The 26,578-nt window shown below is 43.7% G+C and overlaps 1 protein-coding gene across 2 annotated transcripts; it reads left to right on the top strand.

Moving 5' to 3' along the window:
- The first annotated feature begins 6,186 nt into the window (after positions 1 to 6,186).
- LOC146182150 (uncharacterized) lies at positions 6,187 to 13,745 on the top strand. 2 transcript variants are annotated; one of them, XM_084577162.1, is made up of 5 exons: positions 6,188 to 6,460; positions 8,117 to 8,257; positions 9,842 to 9,930; positions 12,808 to 13,026; positions 13,275 to 13,745. In XM_084577162.1, the coding sequence occupies exons 2-5, from the start codon at positions 8,212 to 8,214 to the stop codon at positions 13,302 to 13,304; spliced, it is 384 nt and encodes a 127-aa protein (XP_084433288.1). In that variant the 5' UTR covers positions 6,188 to 6,460; positions 8,117 to 8,211; the 3' UTR covers positions 13,305 to 13,745. The 2 variants fall into 2 exon arrangements, with proteins under 2 accessions (XP_084433287.1, XP_084433288.1); XM_084577161.1 differs by lacking the exon at positions 13,275 to 13,745 and having other exon boundaries at positions 6,187 to 6,460; positions 12,808 to 13,265.
- Positions 13,746 to 26,578: the final 12,833 nt, after the last annotated feature.

Consider the following 26,578-nt stretch of genomic DNA (forward strand, 5'->3'; position numbering starts at 1 on the left):
GAGCAATAAAGAATAACCGGCATTCTTTGCAGAAACGCGGTTCTACATGAAGGAATAAGCAGTTCGTTGCATGATATAGACCTTGTCTAATAGAGATTTTCGAGATACATATGGGCGAAGATGGAAGCGGTGGAATCTTGGGTAGTTGAAAAAAATATCCCGTTCGCTGTCACGTGGGTACGTCAGTGGCAGTCACTTTCGTCATTTGTGATTATGCAGTAGATAAGACTCTTGGCCAAGATGGTGCTCTTTTGAACTGCGTGAGATTTATATGCCCGGAGTTTTTTTAGTTCAAGGGTGTAATGTATTTTCTCTTCCGTCTACTTCGCTCTTTTGAACTGTAACCGCTGATGCACCCGCATTTGTATTAAAAGTGGTTACTACAGTTGTGTGATCCTTTATACACTCTTTGTATAGTTCCTATTACATTCGAGATCAACCAAGTGGATTTTCGTATTATTATTGAATAAGTGTGATTTTATCCAGATAACCCGGTAACAAGCAGAGCACGGGAAAATTTCGCTCAGATTTTTAGTATTTATGTGAAACATAATTGTTGACGTCTTCAGCATGTGGAACACGGAGTATTGACTCAAGGTGCTTATGTCTGCGCAATTGAATGCAAATTATTTTGTCTGCAACCGAATTCCAGATAATCACCTCTCCCATTCTTTCCCATACTCTCTATTCCGGCTCACTTCTGTCGGTCGCGAGGCCGAGGCGCTATTCTCCATTTTGTGTGATAGTGGTACTCGTTCCGAGCTTGATGCTTCTTTGTTTCCTTTGATATGACATGCTGCTTGGTTAGAGCGTCCGTCTCGGCTGCGGGAAGTGGTTAGTTCGGAACCCACCGTCGGATATTCCCCGGTAAAAATGGGTACAAGCATCCCCCGGCCTGGCGCTCGGGTTTTCTGGGGGTGTGCGCTTGGGAGAAGCTCCGCAAAGCCGGGTACTATGGCTGGGTAGCGATGCAGCAGAAGTTATTTGCCACACTTGCGTTTTGAAGAGCCCTATGGCTATGAGGCGTCTAAGATTCTGACTGATAATCCAACCACATCGACGCACTCCCTTCTGAAGAGCATGGCCCATGTTGTTCACCTAGCGCTCCCGCAGTCCGCTACTGAATACCTGGCTTTGAATTCGTCGTGACATGACGAGAGCCGTTTCTTATCAGCAATCCGCGCCTCTCCTTATTTTTCGCTCTGTTTCATGTCAATTTCGCAGCACTATCGAAGGCTACAGAAGGGCACGACCACCAGACAGATTATAAACCAAACCTTTACCAGCTGCATTGATAGAAACGGCGATGTTTTCATTTTCACGCACAAAAATCTAGCTGCTCGCCAGAAACAGTACGAAGCCAGCAACCGCATGCGGAAAGGAGTCTCGGGGACCCGATGAGTGAGCACCGTGTAGCTGGGAGAGGTCGATTGACTTGAATCTCCTAAATCACGGCAGGTCGGCGCCGACGCGTCTCCTCGTTCTCAGGAGGCATCGGCGCTACTTCCGAGCGCGGCGGCAACGCAGAGTCGACAAGTGTAGTGTCATTAAGAAACTTGTGGGTTCGTAGAGTAAATTCCATTCTCATCATCATCATCATCGACATCAGCCTGACTATACCCACTGCAGGGCGAAGGCCTCTCCCATATTTCTCCAATTAACCCGGTTCTGGGCTAGCTGCATCCACTTGACCCCTGCGAACTTCTTAACCTCATCCGCCCACCTAACTTTCTGCCGGCCCCTGCTACGCTTTCCTTCCCTTGGAATCCAGTTTGTTATCCTAAGCGACCATCGGTTATCCTCTCTTCGCACTACATGTCCTACCCATTCCCGTTCTCACAACCAGCATTCCTGTCCCAGCGACTTACGGCGCGCGACTTAAGTACCTACGGGAACAACGTAGCATTTATCCCCCTCCACACAAGGGTCTAAATGCACAAGAAATGCGGGAATGGAGACAGCTTCAAACCAACACTTACCCCAACCTACATCAATACAACATAATGTTCCCAGAACACTACACAGACATATGCCCTTGGTGCAATGACCAGCCCACCGCCTACCATGTCACGTGGGGGTGCACAGGCCCCAAACCTCCACACATAAACATGCACCATTCGGAGGCGCAGTGGGAGGCCACTCTGCAATGCTATTATCTAGAGACCCAGCGTAGGCTGGTAACTCAGGCAAGAGCGGCAGCCCAGGCCACTGGGGTCTTGAAATGAAGGCTCCACTCACTGCCCCCCCCCCCCCTTTTTTTTTCTTTTCTCTTTCTTTTTGAAATAAAGTTTTCTCTCTCTCTACCCATGCCCATTTCTTCTTCTTAATTTTCACTAGAATGTCGGTAACTTGAGTTGTTTCTCTGACCCACTCTGACCCACTCTGCACGCTTCCTATCTCTTAATGTCACCTCTATCATTTTTCGTTCCATTGTCAACGCGACCGCACTGCTTAAGTCCGATTCGAAGCATCTCTCATCATGTACGCGACACAAGTGTTACGCGTCGACGAACGAGCTTTGTGAAGCGCTTGAATAAACACGTTAGTGGCGCCCGAGTCGGCGCTGTAGTCTTTGGTGTCGTTTTTATGCTTTCGAGATATCCGACCTAGCAGCATTAAGTGCCTGTACCAAACGTTTTGTAGTCCACCGTAAGTTCAACTAGATAAAGAAGAATTCAGTTCAGACCAGCGGTGTACGACTTCAGCCTTTCTAGGGGGGATGCTACTTCTAAAAAAAAAAAAAAAGCGTGCATTTCGTCCACGTGATGCTCACACCAAACGTCACCTCCTTGTGTTTACGAAGGAATCAACAGATGTTATGAATTTCATATTGGTTAGCTATATGAAATCGGTTAGCTATCTAGATTAGCCTATCTCGCAAGGTTAGATACGTTAGAAGCCCTAGTTTTCAATGGTGAACTGTGCGATAGAAGAAAAATATTAAAGTGGCCACAACGCGGAAGGAGGGTACAGCAAGGAGCTGTTGAAGGTCATATTCAGAATACATTAAATCCTCGTTTGTAATCCCTCACGCACTTCTGAATGCACCTTCCTCTTTGCTTAATGAGCTTAGAAGCGAATGCTTTACACATAGATTTAAGAATATATTACAGGATTTGTATCTCCTTTGATCTTACATGCTGTAGATCTAATGGGGATTAATGTAGGTGCTCCGCGATGTTTCAGTCGGTGGAGGAAAGCTCGACTGAAGGGGCTATTCCACACACACAAAAAAAAGAGAATGCTCTCTGAAATATATGTGCTCGAGAGGGTTTTACCTTGTTTCTACTTTTCGTGTTTTAGTTCTAGAAATCACTCCGTATACAGAAGCGTGACCACGGGGTCCCCCTACCATTAGCCCAGCGGCCCATCTTAAAACAATAGCACGAGTTTTACGCAAACCGTGAAACATTAACCGCGTGGAATGAAAATTAATGCTCAGCTAGCTCCTCGGGTCTTCGTTGAAGATTTTCGGAGAACAGTGCTCTCCTGACTGCCTGACATTCCTCTCTCGGTGCATTTGCTTAGCAGCGGAACATCGCTAGCAGAGCTTTACCGCGGGCGAAAGCAGACAAGGTGATTAGGTGCCAAGCTTGCTCTCACGGAAAAATTTGTTTCTTTTATATTTTCGGAGGAATGGAGTATTGAGGCCAAGCACGTGTAGTGAATACTGTATTTTTCATTTTACTTTGCACCCATCGGCATAGCGCGGCAAAATAATGTGTATTTAGGCCACGGGTACGATAGCTGACATGGGGAAGTCATTATTGCTAGCGAAAGGAGCAGCAGCCGAGAGAAAATGATTTAAGCGCAACGTCTTCGTCTAAGGTTGGCACGTAACGGAAATAAAAGCACCGACGAAATACGGTATATACAATATGGAGAAACCCGGTCAGATCCCTCTTTTAGGGTCATGCACATGCGATAGCTCACTCATGGTAGGGCATTAGAGCACAAAGAAAAGTTTATTGACTTCCATTCACACAAAATATAGACACAGTGCAAAATGCACTGTATTTACATTCTAAACCAGCGGCAGGTTTCACCTGCGCATCTATGCTACTTGCATCAAACCAGGATACAACAAAGAAAATGCAACATGCATTTTGCCATAGGAAACAAAATCCTCAAGAGCCATCTCACTGCCATAGTGGAGCATACATTGGATGGAACACAGGTTACATTCGTCACAAAGGCCCAAGGGTGAATGAGGGGAGGCGGCAGGGGAGATTGCCTAATATCGAACCATTGGCATCCGCAGCCTGCCCCCCTTACAACGAAATACCTTCACCCTTATGAAAATCAAATTTTCCTTTTTACTTCCTTTGTTTTTCCTTTTTGCTTCCTGAACAGCCTTCCTATAGACTTTTCCTTTCTTTTGACTAAATGAAGTTTCCTTTGAGCTCACCTTGTTGAGACTTTCCTTTCTTTTGACAGAAGGAAGCTCATTTTTAAACTGGCTCTCTTTGGCAATATCAATAATGACCTTCCTTTGTTTTTCCTCAAGTAAAGAGAAAGTTCTCTTTACTCTTTATGCATCATACCTTCTTTTTTTTTTGTTCTTAAGCGAAAACATACGAAGCTCATTTTTCTTTTCAGCTATACTTCTCATTTTTTTTCTTTCATTAGTATCCCTTGCACTTTTTTAACTTCTGAACTTTTTTGAATAAACCAATTATACATTTATCAAAATATACAAAATCGCATTCGTTTCTTGCCCCGCCGGGGTGGTGCAGTGGTAAGACGCCCGACTACTGTGCCGGAGTTCCCGGGTTCGAACCCGACCGCGGCGGCTGCGTTTCGATGGAGGCGAAACGAAGAGGCGTCCGTGTGCTGTGCGATGTCAGCGCACGTTAAAGATCCCCAGGTGGTCGAAATTACTCCGTAGTCCTCCACTATGGCTCCTCTTTCTCTCTTTCCACTTTCATTCCCTCCTTCCTCCCTTCCCTTACGGCGCGGCTCGGGTGTCCACAGAGCAAGTGTGACAGTTACTGCGCCTTTCCCTTCCTGTGAACCAATTTAACTTTTATTCGTTTCTTTGTTGTGCAAGTAAACATCATTTTAATTTTTTTTTTCATTTTATATTAAATCCATGCTTTTTTTTTTTTTTTTCACGCGCTAGATCTTATTTTTAGCGCAAGTTTCTTCTTAGTCACCACACAAGGACCAATAATATTCACCACCTTCCTTCCTTTGTCCTTAAGTGTAAAGATAACTTTCTTTTCATTCATTTCTTGTGCTTATTTTTGTGTGTGTGGCATTACTTGGTCTATTTCTTGCCCCTCTGAATTTTTTAAGATAAAATATAATACATTCAAGAATTTTCATACATGTTAAAGAATGCCAGGTGGTTCTAATTCATCGCTTTCGCAGCCCGCTGGTTCGATGGCGATGCATGCGCGAGACGGCATGTATACATACATACATATCCGTGACTGCTGCTTCAGCACTCTGACACGGTACGCAACAAAGCTCGGCGCAGGGCTGGCAGGGTTTGTCAGTATTTGCGTCGGCATTGCAGCCTGGCAACTCTTGGCTCGCAGCGACGCCAAGGGCGACGCTGTTAGCAAGCGCGGCCTGCTTCCGTCGTGATTTAGTGCACTTCGGTACGGCGCGACGTTGACGTCGCGCAAGTACGCTTTTACCGTGGTGGCATTTCCAGTGCGTTCGACGGGTAGGCGGTTACCGCAGCACCATCGATAACGGCTTCAAAAGCCTGCAGTTAAATGCACTTCACGATGTGCCTAGTACCGGATGTCACATTGTTCATGAAAGTCAAGCTCGTTTACCTCCTATAACAGTTTAAAGACCAGCAATTAATACGTCAGCGACGTCGGTACCACCACGCACAGAAGCCCCCGCAGCCGAGGTTACGAATACTGCCAGTAAAACCAACGTTCTCACGGCGGCGAGTAAAACCAATGAAGATTGACATGCACCACAAGAATTCCGCAGCAAAAAGAAGGGCGCTGCAGCTGCTTGTGGCAATAATTTGCTTAAATTATTTTGTGTTTTGTTACGCATCACATATTACTACTAAAAAAACAAACGTTTAAGGTTCTTTATAAATTATAAGTTTTATTTTGAAAGTTTGTGAAGTTTGCAAAAATGCATTTAAAAGTTTGCATTGGCGCTTGAGACTCTAGCGCTATCGATTTCGTGAAAACAGCCGGCGGCATGCTTCACTATGTGTTTCATGACCGTAGGAAGTTGATTGTTCGCGTTCGTTGTGTTCGTCGTGTTTTCTTAGCGTGAGTAGTGCAAATGGCCGATCATGGCGTGGTTAAATGGGCGACCGCTCAGAAGTGGGACGTATACCCTGTAAGAGACCTACAATCAAAAGAACTGCAGGCGAAACTGATGGATAATCCAAAATACTGGAAGATTATTCCAAACCAAGGAGTACTACATGCCCAGTGGAAAGAAGGGTCGTACTCTCCTACGTTCATTCTCGGAGTGGGTAAGTAGTCAAACGTCTCTTGTCTCTTTTCGTATTCGTGTCTTAATAATGTTTACCTGTGAAACACCTTCCTTTGCTACTCGCGGTGAGTCGTGTCGCGAAGTCGTTTACATGCCCGCATTACGACCGTATTGTGTTAACCGGCAGGTGACAGTAGTTCACATGGTGAAAGAGGTAGACAGTTGATTCCGGGAATTGCGTGAAATTAAAACAAAAATGCATAATGAACTGAATTTGCGGAAATAAGAAGTAGAATAAACGCGGCTGCTGTCGTTACGTGGACCCGATTCTCCCTGTTTATACAGCAAATGGCAATTCTCGGTGTTTCGTGATAACAGGAGTAGGCTTCCCAATTCAGGCTCTTAAAAAAAAAAAAAAAAAAAAAAAAAAAAAAAAAAAAAAAAAAAACAACCCTGCCCGCATCGTCGTCTCGGAACGGTGCGGCATGGAGAATGGCAGCTCCTTGATTATTGAAGCTGATTTAGAACAAGTTTTAAAGATGCCCAGGGTGCTCGTTCCGAGACAATTGGTAGTGCAGCAGCGAAACGGACGCTTTCACAGCTGCAGGCGACTTAAGTTTAAGCAGATAAAAGCGCCTAACGTGTTGTCGCATTCATTTACTTTCATATTCATTTGTTTGTTTCTTTTTATTGAAGCGTCAAACATGCTTCCTTTCTTCGCTACCAGCCATTCCTCAGATTTCGCGCAGAGAGAGAAAACTTTATTAAAAAAAGGGGGACAAAAAAGTGTGTGTGGTGGGGAGGCAGTGTGTGGAGTCTCCATTCTAAGACTCCAGTGGCCTGGGCTGCCGCTTTTGCCTGAGTTACCAGCCTACGCTGGGTTGCTAGGTCAGAGCATAGCAAAGCAAGCAGCGATATCAGTTACCAACAGCATAATGCTGCAATGATTTTTAGCTGCCGATGTAAAAGTTGCTCCCAGTGCATGGGGTACGGCCAACAGGTGGAAGGGCACCGCTCTCTCCACTTCATTTTTAATGCTGCCATTGCACTTTGCCACTACTTCTGGATGAGGCTATCTGCCACGGGATCGCATGCTCCCTTTCATAAAGCTCACGACTGTACATGGGTACAATCCCAGCATTCATGGCCGCATTTCAGTGGAGGTGAAATGCAAGTTGACTGTGTATTGTCTGATGTCATTTGCACATTAAAACCCAGGTGAGCCCACCACTACGGCATCCCTCATCGCTATAGCTTAAGTCGCTTTGGGACATAAAACACCATGAACCTACCATAAAGCAGAGTGGCTATGTTTTACGGTATGCGTGGGAGCTCAAACTGTTTTTGTGGAAATGCATCCTTTGTTTTGTCCACTACTACTCAAGTGGGCATTCTGCCCACTTGAGCAGTAGTGATGCTGGATGGTGTCAGCTCACAGTTAAACATTACCATGTCCTTTTATGTGCCAAGGTTTGCTCAAGGGCTAATGTTCCTCCTTAAGAAGTGTTGCTTTGAACCCTAAACAGTGTCCATGCTACGTTTCTCTTGTCAGTGGTCTTCATTTTGTCACTATTTTGCTAATCTCATGTGTGGAACCAGATATCTGCACAATGCGTTATACTGAATAATTTTTGTATGATGCATTTGAGTGCAAATACAATTTAGTGAATAGACCTTGCCACATGTCGTTTTGCAGGAAAGCTGCAGCTGTGACAAAATGTCTAAGCCAACAGATGCAAAAAAGAGAGTCCTGGAGCTTGAGGATGAAGTGGGGTCTGCAAAAAAAAAAGAATGAAGAAATATAAGGCCGCAAGAGATGAAGCACGTCAGATGCTTGGTATGTGATCGCTTTTTTCTGAAGCCATTGGAATGCTGACTGTGTCACCAGATGCTACGGAAAGCATAACAAATTCAAGTGCTAACTCTTAAATGAATAAGACCTCTTGGTCTGTAGCACATCCTAGTAAAAGCACCAGTAAGATTATGTTGCTGCAATAAGGTTCCCCCTACACTGAGGATTAGGATTGGTGTTCCTCCTGTAGTTGTCTTTGCGACACATTATAGGTGGTGTACAGTAGTGCTCAGCTACACCGTGGCGCTGCTGCATGACGCCACCAACCACCATGCTTGCAGTGCACGTAGCAGATGAACTGCTGCCACTCCTGCTCTGCAAGCATGCTTTGTTTGTGTTACAGTGACTTGCGTGTCACATGTCATTGCTTGGGATCGGCATGCATCTGAGATTGAGCCTGTTGTCGTATGTGATAGCTGCATGAAAATGCATGGTAAACAAATGCCACTCAAGGTGAGCACCTGTGCTGATTTGTGCTGCTCAAGCCGAGGCCGAAAAACGGGCGCGGGATTGGGTTCCTTTCTGTTCTGGAGTGGTCGGTGACAACAACGCTCCAGTGAACCCGGAGAGCTGCATTAGGTTCAAACACATTCATGGGGTATAAGTTGTAGCCAGATGGCTGCGGCAGGTCTGTGGTGCTTTTGCATTACTGTGGACGGCGTATCTGAATGGAACCCTTGATTCCCTCAGATTTTAACCTCAGAGTCTCCTGCAAATGATGAGGTGCATCTAGAATGAGCGCAGGAGGGACAGCAAAAAATCTAAATTTGTATGAAATTATCATATGTGGCCTCGTCCTGTCTTGGACCTTGGAATCCTTATGGCATGCGCTTCATTTTCCTGTGCCATTTTGGTCACTTAGGTGGTGTTTTTTTTTTTTTTCACAACAGGAAATTTATGCTTGTCCAAGCTCGGCACCTGGCTCAGCAATCTGCCTAACTTAACTCGGTCACTACACCACGTTAGCAAATGTCGACACGAAAGACAGACACGAGATAGGTGAAGCATGGGCTATCGAGTATCAGCTACACACTCGAGTGTCAGCCTTTGTCCAAATGTGTGGCGTATTGCTGCCGCCATACATGTATATATTGCATGCTGAGCTCTTCAAGGCCCTTGCTACCAACAAACTGTTTCAGGGATGTGATCTGACTAACTTCTGTTAAAGCGCTCACAGCTATCTCGGCATCATCATTCGCACCCATGAATTCATTCTAAGCAATAGCAGCACCCGTCAGTTGCACTGTAGTTACAACGTCCTCCGCAGTTAATTCAATCCAGGCATTTCCACAGCGAACAAAGAGATCAGAAGTGGAATGTCAGCATTGGCTTCATCAATTGCTATCAGCATCCCCTAGATTATGTACCGCTGATAGGACGCCTTGAGTGCGTGAGTGATGCTAGTGTCTAGCAGCTAAATTTTGAATGGTGCATTTGGTGACAGAAAAGGGTTGGTCATGCAGCCAAGGGCAAAGAAAAGGCTTTTCTCCTGTGGTGAATGTTACTTGGGCTGCTGCTGCTAGTGATGAAATAGTATGTTTTGTTCCAGCTTTCCTTTGTTTTTTTCAGATGTTGCTGAGCTGGTCAATCAGCTGACGGAATCCGTTAATAATGCTGCGTGTACAACACAAGCAGTTGTGCTGCCAACCGAGGCTCAGGTTAGTTGCTTTAGTCTAGTGTCTGCATGGTTGTGCTCATTACTGCCTTTCTCGATGAAACTTTTTTAAGGGTCACACAAGAACTTGGTTCTAGCTTTACGATAGCACTGCCACAAGTCATGCACTTCCATTGAGAAGTGTGCACAGATAGGGAAACGAGTCAGCAGTCACTGAATGTGAATGAAGTCAGCAGTCACTGAATTCAGAGATAGGCAAGAAGCAATGCTCTTTATGATTGGTTGGCTTTTAGGGTTTAATATCCAAAGCGACTCAGGCTATGAGAGATACTGCCTTGCTCTGGAAATTTCGACCACCTGGGGTGCTTTAACGTGCACCGACAACACAGAGCACACGGGCACCTTGCGTTTCGGCTCCACTGAAAAGTGGCTGCCCTGGCTGGGATGCTGTTTATGAGGCTGGGCTCACAGACTGCATAATTAGTAGCATAATGATATTTTTAAATGAATGTCAATTTGATAGAAACGACAAAAGACAGACAGTGCTATTTTCTTAAATTCGTCAAAACAACCATGAAAAAAAATCCCAACTGCTTCCTTTCATTTTAGTGACTGTTACTTCATTCGTGTGTATATTGATTTGGAAGAGTTTTTGTGAAAGCTGTAGTGATCGGAAGTGCAAGGTTACTTTTGTTTACGCTTCCTGTTGAGCATACTTCGCTTGGGCTATAGCAAAGCCCTTTTCATCAGAAAAGAGATTTCCATTAGCTTGTTTAATATTCAGCAATTTCTTAGGTTATCGATCTCGGAAGGCCATCTTTTTGCACTACAACTCGAATGACGCAGCTGGTGCTCCTCTAATCAGTCATTTTAGCGACTTGGGCCAGTCATCATGGTATTCAAGCTAATGTGCATATAATCCACTTGCACCTGACAGCCACCTGCAATGTCACTCTGGCAAGTCAAAGGCAATTAACCACCATGGTATTGCCAGGAGGGTCTCCTTTGAGAAGGAGTTGTGGCTTCTTAAGCTGATCCAACAATAGTTCAATTTCACTTTAACCCCTTGAGCACTATTATTTCAAGATTTCTAGCTAACATTGCTTAAAATTACGATATCGTTAAAGGCCCTATTACATGAAAATTTGTTGTCTGTGTTGTGAGTGAAACATCAAGAGCATGGCGCTGGCAAGTGGCATGGCCGAACACACATTCTTCGATGATTTGTGTGGCTTAACGAGACCACATGATATCCAAAAGTTAGGAGGAGCTGCTAACTCCGGTCGTTCATTTGAGGTGGGAAGGTGAAATACGAATCAACATTCCAGTGCTCTTCAATGCTGAGTCAGGCTTGCTACACCTAGGCTACGCAGACATGTTGATACAGCTTGGTTAAAGCAGGGCTTTATATGTTGGGTGGTAGCCTACATTGGTCGCATCATACCCTTAAAGGCGGAGCTTAAGTGTCCCTTTAGTTTTTATTTTTACTGCTGGTTTTTATTGGTAGTGTAATAAAAAAGGAGGTATCCGAGACAAAAATATTTGAACCAGAAACTAAGTCAAATGAGCGCAGTGAAGTTTATTGCTCATTACGTGAAAAATCAACTGCCCGCCAATAAGCAGCAATCTAGTCGAGTAACATATAGCGAGGTAACTGGAAATGTTTTACAAGGGACGACCAAGAATGGAAGCCCAGGAGGTTTCATCGGAATGTTGTCAATTTTCATCCACTGACACAGAACTCGCAATAGTATCGTCTGAGCTGTCATCATCTTCGTCGGAAGAACTACTCATGTCATCACTGTCGTCTTCGTTTCCCATAACAATGCAAAAATTGGTGTCTGAGCCATCTTCGGATGGCGAGGATGGCAACGAAGAAAAGCTTCTTTCCCGCGATGACGGGCCAACAGTGCATGCGTTGCCTCTACCAGGCACCTTTTTTCTCATTAAGGCTGCTTAAAAGTCTTTCAAGCGGTAGAACAAAAAGCAGTTAACTGGTCAGTGGTGCCATCTGTCAAATGGCGCATGACCTAAGCCACAGAGGAGCACTGTACTCACCTAAAACTCTCAGGGTGAGGATCTATCCTGCAAGGACAAGCACTCGTCCAAAATGGCTTGAGGGCATCTTTGCAAGGACGAGCTGCTTGTCCAAAGCGCTTGAGGGGTTAAATTATGAAAGCTACCTGTGCAAGCTGGAAACTAAATGTTGTCTCAAAGTAGCACATACAGAGCAGGCAGTGCATGCTTTTGCTAAACCTTCATTGGCAGTTTTTTTAATTGGTTGAGCTTCTGATGTACGAAAAGGGTGTTAGTATTTTTAAACAGGAGGTGACAATGTGGGCACTGTGCTCTGTCTAAACTGGCTTTTAATGGCCTTTGCAATGTTAATGATGAGTAAATCCCTTTATTTTCTGACTTAAAATCTGTTTTTTTTTTTATTGTTGAAATGCAAGCATAAATTAGGTCGTTAAAAAATCTCTTATTTCTTGTTTTTTCTTCTGCTATAGCAATGCACTATTAGCGCTCTATCCTTTGCGGGGCATTATGTGCCCTCTTTTTGGCTAGTTACTTTAAATACATATTACACAATTGTCAGGTTACACTAATAAAAATGTTAAAAGATGTTTGGCCTGATTCAAAATTAGATCAAAACACCGCTCGGGAAGGTGTCAAAAACATCCAATAGTTTTCGTATGCCTTCATTGTTGTACATGTTAAAGTATGGCTTCTTGAATGTGTATTTTTACTTGCAAACAAATGACCTTAATTATGCATTTTGGAGTTTCTTTGAATGTTCTTAAGCTGGTTTAAGTTTTTTGTTGTTTGTAAAGCCCCTTCATTTTCTTATTGCATATCAAGGAATATTGTTGTATGTTACAATACTGGTCATAGTACTAATATTTGCTTTTTGTTCTTGCAGGTGCACATTGGCATCAATATTATGGTAAATCAGCAGTTGATTGACCGCATGAAACTCAGTGCGGCAATCAAGCAACAAAGTTTGCGTGTAACTTGGTGCGGGTTGTGTTCTCACCCGAAGAACTGGAAGAAAGCTCACTCTATGGCCGTGTCTGCAATGCCCGCAAGGAACAAGCTCCAAAAAAGGCACTGGGCTGCCCAAAATTGGATGCTGTTATCTGTAAGTCCTCGAGCTCATAGCCTGTGCATGTGATGCAAGAGCATTCTGAAATATTGTCCAAACAGCTGACTTTTCAGTGATGGTCAGGGCCATAATGCTTGCCTTAATGCATAATGCTGTGGTGCCTGCATGGCGCTCACACTGTCCGGGCTCTGTATATTTAATTTACAAAAGCTAAGGAAGGCTGGATGGACTCTAGCTTGTTCATTGCAGTCATGCTTCTAATGTTTTTTTTTTTCTTTTTGCAGCCTACACCTGCTTACTCAATGGAGTACTAGCCAAGGTGGTCACCGGCAGTTGCGCAAGTTTGCACTGGGATTGTGGACAGTGATCCAATTTTTTGTCGCAGAGTCTTCGAAAGCAGGCCTAATTGCAAGGCCTAAACAGAGGAAGTACATCTATTCAAATAAATATAAGCTCATACAAACAAATGTTTCAGTCTGAACCTACTTCCTTCGAACATCCACCAAATATCCCATAGTCATCATTCCTTCGAACTTCCTTTGAACCAATAATTGGCCACTGCCTGTGAACTCAACTCAAACTGACAACGGTCTGTTCCCTGGGAGCTCAAAGGAAATTCACAGGAAACTCACAGGATGGTCAGAGAAATTTAATTCACTGTGAATTCAAAATCAGTAGCCAATTCTCAGTTCAGAGGAAGTTGCTTCCTTCTGACTTTTTTGAGTTCACATTGAACTCAAAGGATGTTCCCATTTTTATAAGGGCAGTGCCAGCGCCGCAGAAATCGCGCCTCTCTCTCTGCTTCTGGCTGGACAAGTAAGCCCAAAGCAGGGGGCGCAGATTCTGCAGTGCCGGGAACATTGCTCTCATGGAGCTGTCTTGGGAGGACGCCGCAGCGTCTTCGCCACTCAAGTCTCTAACGCTCGGGGTTACTCTGCATAACTCCAGTGCCCTTCATCTCCTCGCCCTCGTGCGCTTCTGGTCATCTGGGCTGAGTTGCGACCAACTCACTGATTTGAGAGGCGGGGGTCTTGCAAAGTGGAGCATCAGGGAACTCTAGCAGTTTACCAATCTCGTTCATTACTGTGCAGGAAGGAGTACAGTGTCTGGTACAGAGCCAGGTGCGTGTACATGCTATGAGGATTACGTATGCTTGAACGATTGGTAAGCAGCACCAGATATAGCGGTGGATAATGTTGTTTTTCTTTAGTATAAACACTCTCCCATCCACTCCTACCTCCACTCTTCTTAGCATCCTCCTAGATCTGCCGCTGAACTGAAAGGCTCGAAAGGCTTGCGTAATTGTAAGCCGTTAATTGCAAGTTTAGGTGGCCACGGAGGTGTGACAAAGATATTTCTTCTTTTATTTCTCAAAGACCACAAGGGCTGCACTACCGTGACCCGGCATCGCACCAGCAGTCGCCAAACATAAAAAAAAAAAATAATAATAAACATGCACATGGTCGCGTCAACTGCATGTTAGGCGTTGCCTAAGCATATCCCAGGTCTTTGTGACGGAGAATCATCTGAAGGCATAGCGAACCACAAAGAAGATGGGGATCTTAGTGTCAGCTAAGATATTTTAAGGCCATTCATGGCTCTTAGCAGGCGATGACTGCTGATAGATAGTAGAAGCCAGCACATTCTCCCAGTTTTGTGCATGCCTAGGCAATATAGGAGGGACTACCATTAATTCACCTTGGATGTATCTGATCGCAGTGATAAGTCCCAGCGTCCCAGTTGGTTTGAATGAAATTGAACAATTACAGACGCCTAATCGATTACTATTTCGTCGCTTCGATACTTCTAAGCATAGCACTAATATACGCTCACAAGAATAGGATAGCGTAGCTTCTTCGATGTATGTTCTGTTGAGTACACATTTTTGCCAATCCGGATTCATGTGTTATTCGATGCTCCCCATTTTTTTTTTATATTTCACTCTAGAGATATCAGCAGCGACACCTCTTTCTCTCAGCTTCGTGTACGGCGCATGCAGTCTAGACCCTTTTCTCCGCTGAAGTAATCGCCGTAGAACCTACACCTCCTAAACATAGGAAATCTGTGCATGCTATCTCGAACTGAAGCAAACCGTCGCCTTTGCGGTAATATTACAAAGGTTTTAAAATTTTAGATGACTTGAGTTGATATATTGAGTTCCGAATATTTTTATTGTGCATCCTTTGATTCGAACAGAAAATTGAATAGTTGATATTCAATTCTGTTTTTGACATGCAGAGCATTAGCCTACACCAACAAATTACCTTAACACGATGTGATATTACCCTTAGGCTTTTTCGGCCGCCATGTGAGCATGCGCGTGTCAATGTACAAATGATACCACGACTGCAAATACCTTCTTTGCAGGGACTGCCTCATGCAGGCAGTCTCATCGCCTTCATCTTATGAGCGGCTCTAAGAACATACCAGCTCAAAGCGACAACAAACTTTCTTTAAAAAAGGCGTAGGCTGGAATCTCGGACCAGCATTGACTGGCAGGCATCAGCCCTGCAGAGGCGATTTTTTCGTTCCTCGTCTCGTATTGCAAGTTTCCATACCCAGACACTCAATCGCTTTCTTTTGAACATGGCAGCAAAACCGGTATGTTAAAGATAATACCACGAATACGCTGCAAACTGATAGAACAAGCCGAAATGTAGCGAGGTTATTTTCCGAGCCAGTGAGCAGCAAATTGTTTTCGCGGAAGCACCCGGTCTACGAAAAGGCAGAAGGATAAAAATAGAAGTAAGAAATCGAAAACAGAAATATATCACTAGTACTTCAGCTTCTCGGCTCTGATCCTATTCTTAAGGCTCACCGCTCAACGAGATGACATGATCGTGGCTGCCACCGCTGTTGCTGCATTGCAGAGCTAGAGGTACCCCGCATCACGAAAGAGACACTGATGACAAGAGAAAGTGACCTACTTTCGTCGTTTTGACCTCATCTGTTTAATTGCTCTTGCTGAACTTGCTTTTGTTGGTGTAATGTTCGCATACCTGCTGTAGAGTCGGATAGGATTTCGATGACGATGCGTGAACAAATTCTGGATGCGACGTCTGGTGTTAGTAACAGCCCTTTGGGCACAGATACAGCTGTAGAAAAAAAATTGTGATGGCACTGTTTAACCAGGAATGAAAACACTAACAAGGATAACTATCAATTTATTACCAAGCTCAGCGACCATGGTCGCTGAGGGTAACAAACTGGATTCCAATGGAAGGAAAGCGTAGCAGGGGGTGGCAGAAAGTTAGGTGGGCGGATGAGATTAAGAAGTTCGCAGGGGTCAAGTGGATGCAGCTAGCACAGAACCGGGTTAAGTAGAGAAATATGGGAGAGGCCTTCGCCCTGCAGTGGGTATAATTAGGCTGATGATGATGATGAACAAGCTCAAAGGCTAATAAAACCCTTCGACTGAATACTTTATATACTCTGGAGCACTATAAGCAATAAGAAGGAGGAGAAAACAACTTTATTTAACGCACTACTAAGCGCCGAGAATGTCTTGCCTGGGTGAGGGTCACCAAGGCCAACTAGTCTTTCAGCTGGTCAGAGGCTAATCAAGCCCGCCACGTTGGGGAGGAGGGTGTCGAAAGTAAGGTAACCTAATTGCAACAAGGCAGGAAGACATGCAGTGTTCTAAATTTGCATAGTGTTCAGGACAATTCAGATATACGGGGGAATGTCTGATGCGGTATCGAAACGATCGGGCAGAGGTAAGGAGTGTATTTAGGTTCATGCGTCGAAGGATGCTTATTAAACAGCCTGACAGGTAAGATTATAATGCCAATCTCGTCGCGTGCAGAAAGAAAATCAAAACAAAAAAGGTTAGATGGTTCTGCTACACGCAGATGAGCACCATCCTGTCAAGAGCAGCCCTGTGAAAGCATATGCCAAATTTACCGAATTCGCGAAATATTTTATTTATTTATTTATTTATTTATTTATTTATTTATTTATTTATTTATTTATTTATTTATTTATTTATTTATTTATTTATTTATTTATTTATTTATTTATTTATTTATTTATTCACTACTGCAGGCCTTTACGGCCCAAGCAGGAGGGGTGTACAGATAACATTAGGATACATAATGAAGATAGCAAATAATTTCAAAACACTTGTTCTTTGGGCAATAGAATATGAACAAAATAAAATATTTCGTCTGACCAAGTCAAACTAGGGTTCTTTTCTGGAAGAAAAAATTAAACTTAGGAACCTACATTATACCACAGAGGAGCTTTCATCCAATCAGTTAAGGCGCGCTCACACTATAGCAGAAAAACTCACAACGCAGGACGTTTTCCACGTACCACTTCCAGCAGAAACCGATTTATTTCATACATGCTCGCGTCTTTGGCGTTCCGCGGAGAGATGGTGTCTGGAGCTGTTTTTAACGTAATGAAGAACGGAGTAGCCAATCAAAGCCGAACACAGATCGTGACGTCAGTCCAATGACAGTGTCCCGCGGCAAAGGCGGCGGCTACGCGAGCGACGGGAGTGCAGAAAAATGAAGCCCGCTTTCTCGTCTCCGCTGGTGAAACATAACTACCACATTTTCTCCCCGCTTCCGCTCGTACTCAGCGCGTCCACTCTCTGCATTCCACCAAATCCAGCAGGAAAATGGGTGTAGTCTGATCGTCATTACAAGGAGCTGCGACGCAGCAGCGCCATCAACGATACGCCGCTGTGCCTCGCAAGTGTGAGCCGGGCTCTACCCTCTAACCTTGTAGCCCAGGGAGCGTTTCCCATATACCAGCCATTGTGAACAGAAAGCGTGGTGTTTCGGACACTGGCAAAGAAAAACAACTGTCATTACCCGATGCACATTGCCTGGGTTGCCGCTACAGGACAATTAATTACTACACCGGGGTCTGACTGCTTTCATTTGTGAGTGAGGGGTGGGCAAGAGTAATACTGCACAGTCTATATACCAATGAATTCACGCCAACTGAACTCTAGATACAAAACTAATCGAAATAGAAATTGAGAGAAGTTTTAAGCTCCGCTCTTGTGGGTATGGCGTGCGCGACAAAGTGCTTATGCAAGTCGGTTTATGCAAGTGTTCAGCCATGAGCGAAGCTGCAGTTGCTGTTTGGATGAACTACGATACACAGGAGGCATTCATTGCTGTTTCAAAACCTACATATCTTCAGATAACCGCTTTCCAAAACATGCAGACTGTGTACGTTCATGCACTGATCATTTGTTGAACCACGTGTAGTGGACATTTTAAAGCATGGTCTCTTCCATATATATTTGTTTTTCTGCCCACTAAGGTTGGCGTCCTAGCACGATATCAAGCGATTGTGAGTTGTAAATGAAACCACACAGGAAGAAGAGCAAAAATTACGGAAAGCATCGCATCTTTTTTTTTTTTTTTCTATCATTATCCGCTTATACAAAATATAAAAAATAAGGTATACCAAAGCGCCATCCACTACAGCACACCGCCAGTGCGGGCGCAGCAACCGATCTCGAAGCTGCCCCCCTCTCCCCCCCCCCCCCTCACCGCCCGCAATATGCACTATATCCGCTGCCGCAAGCCAATTTGCGCATGCGTAAAGAAGACCGCAGTAGCGCTACACGGATCACGCTATGCTCTAACTCTATATTCTTGCCGTCATACGTGCGATTCACGGTTCGTATTCCGCAGTCATTTATCATTGCGACTTGCAAACCTGGTTCTTCTTGTTAGCAGTGTAAACTCGTTCATGGAACAAGCTTCACTGCGACTATGAAGCTCAAAGCACAGGGATGGCAGATCGGAGTGAAATAGTTATAGAGTAGGCGCCGAGTTCTCAGCAAGTATTTTGCCGGAAAACGCATGCAACACAGGAACACTTATGTCGAAATGTATCTGCAGTGGCACTCTGAATACTGTGAAGTAACAATGAGCACGCCATGATTGCCGTGCTGCATGTCGTGGTCCCATTGCCAGAAATCTGGCTGTTTAGAGAGAAATATGTATATTAATGGCATCGTCAGCAAGCGTCTTTTTTTCTTTTTTTTTTTTTCTAAGGTGGGCCTTACATTTTTGAAGCTTTTGTCCCAGGAGGGAGTCTTTTCTTACCAAAATGCAGAAATAAAATCTACTCTTCAGAAATGTGCATTCTCATCACAAAATTTTCGCTTTCACAGTGGTGCTCCTTCTAAATTATAGTTTCCATCCCAAATTTTGTACTCTGTTTATGAAGTGCTCAGTAAACGGGTAAGTATCCTCAAACAATAGTTTTTGGTGAACCGCATATTTGGGGTAGATATTAATTATGAAACAGCGCACCAGGAAGCACACAAAACAGGAGCAAGGGAAAAGTGCTTGTCTCTTCTTCCTGTCTGTGTTTTTCCTGGTGCATTGCTTCATAATCAATTAATCTATAGTTATTGGAGGGGAAAATATTTTCACGATTTGGCTTTTTGTCCCAGCTCGCTGTGTTCGTGCAAATCGGAGTGCGAACTATACATATATTTTTACCTATTTTCTTTGTTAGTTGCACAGAATTCATGATAAATTCACCCTGATCAAATTTCATCTTCGTAAGTACATCTGACTCGTCGGACATTTCTTTTTTTTTTTTCTCAACTTTAGTTCGGGGTGTATTATACACTTTGAGATTTCAATCATTAGTTTTTTGTTTTTTTTTTTCATTCACTATAATCTTTATTCGTTACGGCACCTTGTCTTATAACACTGCCTTCACTCTGACTCTGCACTTTTCCTACATTCTTTCTTCGTTTTGAAGATATACTGGGGCTCTGCAGCTTCCCGCTTCGAAGATGTATGTTACTTATACTTGGCAATCGGAGTTTCTCGATATAAAAAAGTAATCAGAAGAAAAACAGCGGGAGAAACGTTATTTTTCATTAATGTTTCTGCGTCGCCGCCGCGACCACTATCGATCTCCAGCATCAAACAAAAATGTTTTGACATATTGCGTTTTCCTTTTCAATCAAACACAACACTAAAACCATTATCGAAGGACTGTCGAATACCGTCGCTATATCGGAAGGAGAAGTCAAAGGTTGAAAAAAAAAAACACATTTCGTCCTGTTTCTAAGTTTTGACAGGTGATGCCATGTTGTTGTTCTTTGCATTGGCAACATTTTCTTGTTCTTCAAAGATGATGAATTGAACTTCCGAGATTTGATTTATACGCCTGTCATTGTTGCTACAGCATCACGCATTTGACGCGCAGTTCGTAGTGATATAAATGCTAAAAACGTTTGGAAATGTCGTCAGTGAAAGTAACGAAATGCAAGTTAGTAAAACAATAAATGTTGATTCTCTTTTTCGAAAATAAAACGAAATCGGGGTCAATTCTGCTTCCCATATTGCTCTCGGTTCTAAAACATTCCAGAGAGAATCCTGCTGGCTTCTTTTAAAGCTTGAGAAATGGAGCTGACGCTGCAAAGGAGAGAAGATCGGCAGAAACCTACCCGTATAACAAAGACTGGCTGTCGCATGGGCCATTTATGAAATGAGGTTTTCTTATAGGTATCTTACGGGGTATACAGTATAGTATGTTTCGCTTTGTACAAACCCAGTAGGCGATGCTGAGGAAAGGCTTATGGCGTTTACAGCTTAGCGTAAGGTTTTCTGCTCGAAAATGAGTCATTGTATTAAATACTCCAAAATTGTCTCTATTTGTTTCCAAATTGTTTAACACAATAAACGTTGCTTATGTACTCATTTCCGAGTTATAATAATTAATTTGCAGACCTGTTTGAAGCAGAACACTGGTGTGGCGAGCCTTTTACATGACTATCACAGCTCACTGCATTTTTATTTTATTCCTCAAAAAATATTCCCGTCAATGATGCGTACCTTTCGGAACGGAATATTATTGCCTTTTTATTCAATTCAGCGAAAACAGCTAGTATTTTCTTATGGAGAAAAGACTGTGCGGTATTATAGCTATAAAATTCCTCAAGTGCAAAGTTTCACTGCCAAAATGCGAAATAGATGCTTTTCCGCGTTAGAGAAACGAACCCAAGTTTTGCACTAACCATTACTTTCGTACGCTGGTGCTGGCTTTGGTTATCATCAGATGGATTTCATGTTTCTTAACAAAAAAGCATTGAATTTCCCGTCATTTTAAAATACACTAAAGTGTAAGCAGCCTGAAGCCCCGACACGTCGAAGTGGCCGAAGATTTAGCCATCTTACCTGCCATATTTGACCACGATTGCGGGGTTGTTGTCAGCAACTTGCGCACAGTAGTAACGAATTACGCCAAGGAAAAAATATCCGTGGAAACCTGTTGCATAATCACGAACCTGAAATGCTCAACGGACAACAAAGGTCGAGGTAGTACGGTTCACTGCACACATGGGGGACTGCTCTCCGCATCTCACTAACATCAAAGAGGTCGCTCATTCCGTCTAACGAGGTATCGCAAACTGCCGGAAACAGCCATGGTAATGACGGGGGGAGAGACAAGCTGACCAGCATCAATGACTTAACCAAAGGCTTCTTCTAGCTGGCCCGCAGGACCTTCCCTTCGCCTAGCAACAAAATATGCCGAGCTCAGTCAGTCGCATGGAGACAATTAGAAATAAGCAGATGCCCGCACCCGCTGTAGTGTAACAGGATTTACCCCGAAATATTATACTGCCAACACGGGCAAGGTCCGTAAGGCAAACATAGGAACACTTATTATGAGCACACTATTGGAGTGTAAGGCTCAACTGACTAGTGTTAATCACGAAACCCTCTCGTCGAGTTGGTCCACCTTTCTGCGCCGCTCTAGCCTCAACGTCAACTCAGGGCCGTCCAGCAAGCCATCGAGGTGGCGAAGGCAAGATCTCTCAGATCCCACGTGGGAGGCCTAGCCTTTAAACCCTGCCAGACACTAAATAAAGTTATTACTCACACTACTCACTGATACCACACAGTACACAGATGCCTCTCAATTTCGCCTCCATCGAAACACAGCCGCTCGTGGTAGGGTTCGAAACAGGGTACTCCGGCACAATAGTCGAGCATCTTAACTACTGCGCCACCACAGCAGGGTAGGAAAATTGTTATAAAAGTTCGCTTGCAAGTATCGAAAGTTCCTTCTGCCATTTACCCTGTAAGAACCGAGGATGAAAACTGATATTCTGCAGCAATATGCTTAAGCCTTTTAGGAAGAAAATAATGACAGAATAGTGAAAATGTTCACTTGCTGTGCTTACCTCTAAAAGCGACTCAGGTTCTCAGAGGCGCCGTAGTGAAGGGCATTGAAAATTTTGACCCCTTGAAGTTAACGCTCAGTGACATTACACAGCACACGGACGCTTTGTTTTTTGATTTCATCGAAAAGCGGCCTCTGCGGCCGTGATCTGATCCCGCGTCATTGGTTTCAGTTGTAGACCACCCTACCCCTAATCCTCCTTGGCGGGGTAGAATAATGAAACGTCGGAGATTACCTGCACAGCCTAGGTTCACTACTCAGCAAGAACAGATCACAGGATGGGACGCAGTATGTCCGTAGGAGCAATTCTTCTGCAAGGCACAGGATGCACGGAGTTTATGGTATGGTGCTCAAGCATGTGACCTTCAACTATCTCAAAAACGCATTTGATGCATTTCGCCCAAACAACGTTAAGCACAAGTACTCGGGATTTTGGGGCTCCTTAGGTGACGAATGTGCGCCTGACATTGTACCTGCCGGTGTGATACACAGGGTGACCCCTGCGTAATGTCTGGCAAGAATGTTCCTCAGTGATAGAATCATAATAAATTTGAATAAGAAAGGACTCATTTCAAACGGGCCTCATTGAAAAGTGGCAGTGGCCAAATTGTTGCAATCAAATTACTGCATATTATTAAATTTTATCGCAACTTGTAATTTTGTATGGCAGAAGTACCATACTGCTGAAACTAATGTTATTTATCATGCAGCAAATTCTAAACGATAATTTAATAAACATTTTATTTTGATGCTTCATAATAACCCCAGGCAGCTTAAGAAGTTATTTGGTGCCCCCCGCCCCCCTCCCCCCCCCCCCCCCCCAAAAAAAAAAAAAACGCCCTAATTTCGCTATGTGACGACCAATGGTCCCCAATTCAGAAGAACATTGTGAGTGGATCACTATATCATGTTTTTCTGTCAGCTATTACTAATTAAATCATTTCGCTTTCCCCTCTTCACATCATCACTCACCGCATTACCCATCCCAAAGCCGCCCGTCAGCCTCGAGCATTTGCGTCTGCTCAACTAAGTCTTTCTTTGCACAAACAGCGAAAGACCACGTCAGTTTTCCCACCGAAGCAGTGATACATTGCGACAATGCGCGCTTCCAATCATTCACTGCAGGAATATTCACCCTGATTTATCCCACTTCTTATGCAATGCGCCCGTGTTGGTCTTTGAGGTGAAATACTTAATAATTATAACCAATTAACTTATATGGTTCAGAAAATAATGAATCTCATTAACAACCTAAAGACAATTATTTTGCAGCAAATGTAATTAATTTATTTCAAAATTACTGGCAACAGAATGCACTACTGCTATTTTTATACATAGGAAGAACTTGCGTACACACATGGAATGGCATCTCAAAAGCCGAAACGACAGCCGGCAAGCCAGAATCAGTGCTAAACTTGGCAGGAAAATGAATTGAATAGAACTATGCGTCAGAGACCGTCGCTATCGTCTGGAGTCGGGCCACTATATTGCGGTTATCCCATGAGAGTTGAGAGCGTTCCCCCAAGTAGCCAAATGAAATGTACCAAGAGGGCATCGATGGAAGGGAGGGGGAGGGGGGCAGTGGGCGCGAAACGGAGTTTATAACTAATCAGTAGCGCCTAGTAGCGTCGTATAAGGGTGCCTGATTAAACTGGCTTCACCCTTTAAAGAGGGCGAAACACCAATATTGGGTTCGATGAGTGACCTCCAAGTTGTCGCAGTGGGAGTCGATATCTGCAGCTGTCAAATCAGGAAATACACAGGGTTATCCTCCGCGAAGCCAAATGCTTGCAGCAGAAAACTGAATTGTTCTCTGAAGCTCATCGAACGAACAAACATTCGTCCTAGCATGGACACGAAATAAAACATTCGTCCTAGCGTGGACACGAAATATGTAACCACCGTCTCTCAAGACAGCACTGATTGCTAATATCATATCCCCCTTAATATTATTAATATTAGCCATGACCTGCTTTATTACTTCGTATAACGCATGTTGTAGCTAATATCGATTACTTGCATGACCAAAATGCATTCTATCTCAAATATATTTTCAAAGTATATGTACTTGAGTTACGAATGGAATAACCTTGCTCATTACATCACTAGTAGTGCATCACTCCATACAAAACTAATTGAAAAGCACCTGCTCTCTTTATCACATATTTCAAATCTCAGCCTAATTAGGCAACTGCATTTTTACTGCTGCATTTTTGGTCATATCATGGTTTCTATGTGAAGCTATGTGGGTCATGACTAACCTCTCAGAGTGACAATGTTTGTCACGCGCCGTTGATCTTCTGTGCTTAACTGCGTAATGAAATGTGGCACTACATTCTAATTGGTTCACCTTTTAATCTCCTTTTACGAGTACGCATTCTGGCATCCGACATTTTAGCCCTGTAACGTTTTTCACCCTGACATGCTTTGTGTTAAATCCCCCTTCCTGTTAAAATCCCCAGTGGATTGACAGCATGTATAAATAAGTAAACATATAGTTATGCGTCTTGAGTGTACTAAGAAAAAAGAGTGACAACGTTCATTCACTAAGCTTTCATCAGCAGCAGGCAAAAGGGCTGTCTTAGTACGGCATCCTCTACCTGCAGAACTTCCAGCATGCGGAACCCCTACCGTGAGGTCATAAACACAATTAATGACTGTTTTCTTTTCTTTTTTTTTAAATACTGTGACGCACAGATTAAAACAAGCTTCAAAATGAAATACAAGGATACCTCCTCTCGTATAAAGAGCAATTAAGGTGTCCTACATTTTCTTAGGACTGGAAGGCACAGTTTCGCAGGTTCTAAGGCGAACAATCGCACTTGTGTGCGGTATTAAGTATTTTCATCCTTTAATTTCATTGCCCCAGATTAAGTCGTACGCATTTATGCATAATTTACACACACTCTCCCGGAACCTACAATTACCAGTTTGATGTGCAGTAAGAAAGTCGTTTTTGTTTTTTTTTTTGCGATTTCTTATGAAGTTAACGCTTATTTTTACATGTTCATATTTTACGTTTGCGAGCAGTTCTTTTGCACGTCGTTAAAGTAATTCTTATTCTATCTATTGGACCTGACATTGCTGAAATGGCGGCGCAGTGCAACGCAGAAGTAAGTGAATTGCCTTTCTTCATTAGGTGATGTTATATAAGACAGTTCCCGGTTTAATGTTCCTATCGGGAAATACCTCTTACGACGGTACAATTCATCGAAGATTTCTTTCGGGAGAACCATTCATTGTCCAGTACCGGCATTGGTCAACCTATAGTGCTATTTTTTCAGCACTATATACTGCATAAGTGACCAAACGGCATTAGGTTTCCCCTGGCTGCGAAGTATGTATGCTTAGTCCACTCGGCAGATTTCAGTTCTTTCTGGATTAGACGTTTCAGCATAAAGCAAGTAGAGGGCGGAAGAGGGCGGAAGCAAGTGGTGGATTCTGCAGATGTGCGTAGACTCCAAATCCTCACAACTTACGTATTCCATGAACTGCTTTCGTGCTATGAGCAATGTAACTCTGCAGCCTTCTTCACACTTCCTAGCAATGCGTTAGTGGTCTGAATTGGATAAAACACATTTATGTTATTTTATTCTGCTGCACTTGTACGAGAAACATATGTAGTGACAAGCAGTACTGTCACTAATGGTTTAGCGGTCGTAGCTGTAAAAATAAATCAGTAGTCGACAGTTTGGCGGGACAAAATTTTTCCTTAATTAGCCCGATATTCCAGGTAACAATGCTCTGTTTATTTTAAAATTTAATAATGTACCTACTTGCTGCAAAAGTTGTCGCGATATGTTTACAATTTTAATCATTTCGCAGATTCTGAAAGTTATCTTGCCCGTGAATGCTCAGGGAATAATTTATAAGGTCTTTTAACGTTGTCTAATCTGGTATGAGCCTTCATTGCGTTTGATAATTAATTTAGTCACCCGTCTCTGCGTGCCGGGTCTGCGTGTCTAGTCCGGTGATAGGAGCCGCTCTAGGGCGCTGTTATACATGATGCCTGTGGGAGAGGCCTGAGCGATGAGGCGGGGCGTTATGGTTAGCTCGCGGAAATTGGCAGCAGAGGGCGCGTTGCAAGCTGCTACTGGACCCCCCAGTACATGTTCCCAAAAATAGCGACTGCATGCAGGGGAATTTAGTTTGTTCGCGGCGTCGTCAAACGAGCGCTCTGGCTCGCTCGTTTGGCTGCTTGCCTTGCCGATTATTTCTGCCTGAGAAACCATGATATCTCAACAAGCCACAAGCCCTGCTTCACGGTACTTGCCTCTCTGCTACGCTAGTGGTAATTCTGTTCGCTTTACTGTTTTGTTTGCTTCCCTAGGGATGCATTTAAGGTTGCATTTCTTGGGATATGAACACACGTGTTTACTGATCAAGAACGCAAGAAAAAGAAGCGCGAAAC

Source organism: Amblyomma maculatum, chromosome 8, assembly GCF_055883805.1.
Source record: "Amblyomma maculatum isolate TAMU_Amacu chromosome 8, ASM5588380v1, whole genome shotgun sequence".
In the NCBI taxonomy this organism is placed as follows: domain Eukaryota; kingdom Metazoa; phylum Arthropoda; class Arachnida; order Ixodida; family Ixodidae; genus Amblyomma; species Amblyomma maculatum.